Source organism: Prunus dulcis, unplaced genomic scaffold (genome assembly GCF_902201215.1).
Source record: "Prunus dulcis unplaced genomic scaffold, ALMONDv2, whole genome shotgun sequence".
In the NCBI taxonomy this organism is placed as follows: domain Eukaryota; kingdom Viridiplantae; phylum Streptophyta; class Magnoliopsida; order Rosales; family Rosaceae; genus Prunus; species Prunus dulcis.
In genome coordinates this window covers 13,964-15,694 of record NW_023010248.1, presented here as the reverse complement: position 1 = coordinate 15,694, position 1,731 = coordinate 13,964, and the positions used below count along the sequence as shown (strand labels likewise).

The 1,731-nt window shown below is 36.9% G+C and overlaps 1 protein-coding gene across 1 annotated transcript; it reads right to left on the bottom strand.

The window, feature by feature from the left end:
- Positions 1-484: 484 nt before the first annotated feature.
- Positions 485-1,505, bottom strand: LOC117613278. Its single transcript, XM_034341894.1, has 3 exons — positions 1,191-1,505; positions 842-1,071; positions 485-623 (listed from the first exon to the last, which is right to left on the bottom strand). The coding sequence occupies exons 1-3, from the start codon at positions 1,503-1,505 to the stop codon at positions 485-487; spliced, it is 684 nt and encodes a 227-aa protein (XP_034197785.1).
- Positions 1,506-1,731: the final 226 nt, after the last annotated feature.

Below are 1,731 nucleotides of genomic sequence, written 5' to 3'. Positions count from 1 at the left end.
GATTATTTTATCCCAAATTCTTTGTTCTCTAATGTTGATTTTTAAGGGCGATATAGAATGCAACCCCATTTGTTCAATAAAGTCATGCATGATATTTGCAATTACCATGCATACTTTGTTCAAAAGTGTGATGGTGCTAGGCTTTTGGGACTTCTTCCGGAGCAAAAGCTTACAGCTGTTATACGAATGCTAGCGTATGGTTCATCTGCGGATCAGGTGGATGAGATTGCTAGGATGGGGAAGTCCACTACTTTGGAGAGCTTGGTTGTGGTTTTTTTTATTTTTTTATTTTTTAGTTATGCTTTGGTTGTGGTTTTTAAAAAAAAAAATTATTATGTTTTGTTTGATGTATGAAATGTTTTGAATAAAAAGGTATTTTATTGAATGCTTTCTTTATTCACTCAAAAAAACTTAGCCTATAGCCCATCCAATCTTGTGGTTGGCTCCCTGCCTGCCTACTTGTTTTGTCTTGGAAAGAAGCGTCTCACGGTAACATCTTTCCCATGAATTGAGAATTTGATGTGATGTCTGAGGAAGACTTAACAACAACACGAGCAAACAGTGGCTGCGAATTTCGCTCCTCTGCTCCCATACATATTGCTTCTATACACTCTCCAAATTTCCTACATATCATATATACTTGACGCATTAAAACATTTAATTCAAATCTTATAATAATAGAGAATAACAAAATTATTTGTAACATCTTAACTAATCGTGTGTTGTGCCGTCTCTAAATAGAGATTCGACCCAATGCGTTATACGAGAATATATGATCAGTTACCATGTTAGAAACATAGAAATACTCTAACTAATACGAAAAAAGAGAGCAGAGAAGCACCTTGTAAAGAAGCCTCTGAGTTCTTCTTCTGAAACAGGATGGCCCCTTGAGAAGGTCAAGAACAAAGTTATTTCATTCTTGTCAGCATTAGGCTGGTGCCGATCAGGTCTTTCATCACATGCTTCTTGGGCTGGCAACGAAGGTTGAGCCTCAACAACATTAGGATCAACGCACAAATTAACTGAATTTTGAAACCCTTGTTGCACTATTAGACCATTCATCAAATGCAACTATGGATATATTGGAACTATATATCACTAAAAGCTCTCTCACACACTTCGTTCACAAAGTCCTCCATGATTTGCTTGGTGTGTTCCTTGTTAAACACAGAACTTAGTGAAACTTTTACCGGAACAAGAAGACGCAGTTTTGGAAACTGGCTATCAATGTCCTCGAATGGAGGATGAATGCAATCTGAATACAAACGTTTCAATAACTCGAAAGACTCGTTTGCCAAGTCATTGAAGAATGGATCGTGCAAAAATAAGGTATTCACCATAAATTTCTGGCCAATACTTTGTCTTTCAAGCGTGTGCCAAAGGGCTACGATATACTTGGATAGGATAGGGTCAAAACCTAACCCCATCAAGAGTCGAGAATATATGTTGCGATCGATTGTATGGAAAAGCTTAAGTTCTTGAAGGCCTCTGTCAGAAGATTTCATGGTGATATAAGTGGCAGTACTTCTTGGAGTGGTTGGAGAGAGAGAGAGAGAGAATTTGGATTTTGACTTCTTCTAGTGAAATTAGGTTTCCTTATTTCAATTGGGAAAAAAAAAAAAAAAGTTTCTATTTTGGTTTAACACTACTACAAAAAGTGAAAAAGACGATCAGAAAAAACCGTCGTCGTGTTTAGAAAGATGACGGTAACAAAAAACCATCGTGGATAAG

What these genes read in the sequence shown, in the direction of transcription:
- LOC117613278 (XM_034341894.1), bottom strand. Translation starts at nt 1,505, where the DNA reads ATGAAATCTTCTGACAGAGGCCTTCAAGAACTTAAGCTTTTCCATACA. An exon ending in AACTGCGTCTTCTTGTTCCG is followed by an intron (nt 1,072 to 1,190) that starts GTAAAAGTTTCA and finishes ATATATCCATAG; the next exon opens with TTGCATTTGATGAATGGTCT. An exon ending in CTCAGAGGCTTCTTTACAAG is followed by an intron (nt 624 to 841) that starts GTGCTTCTCTGC and finishes TATGATATGTAG; the next exon opens with GAAATTTGGAGAGTGTATAG.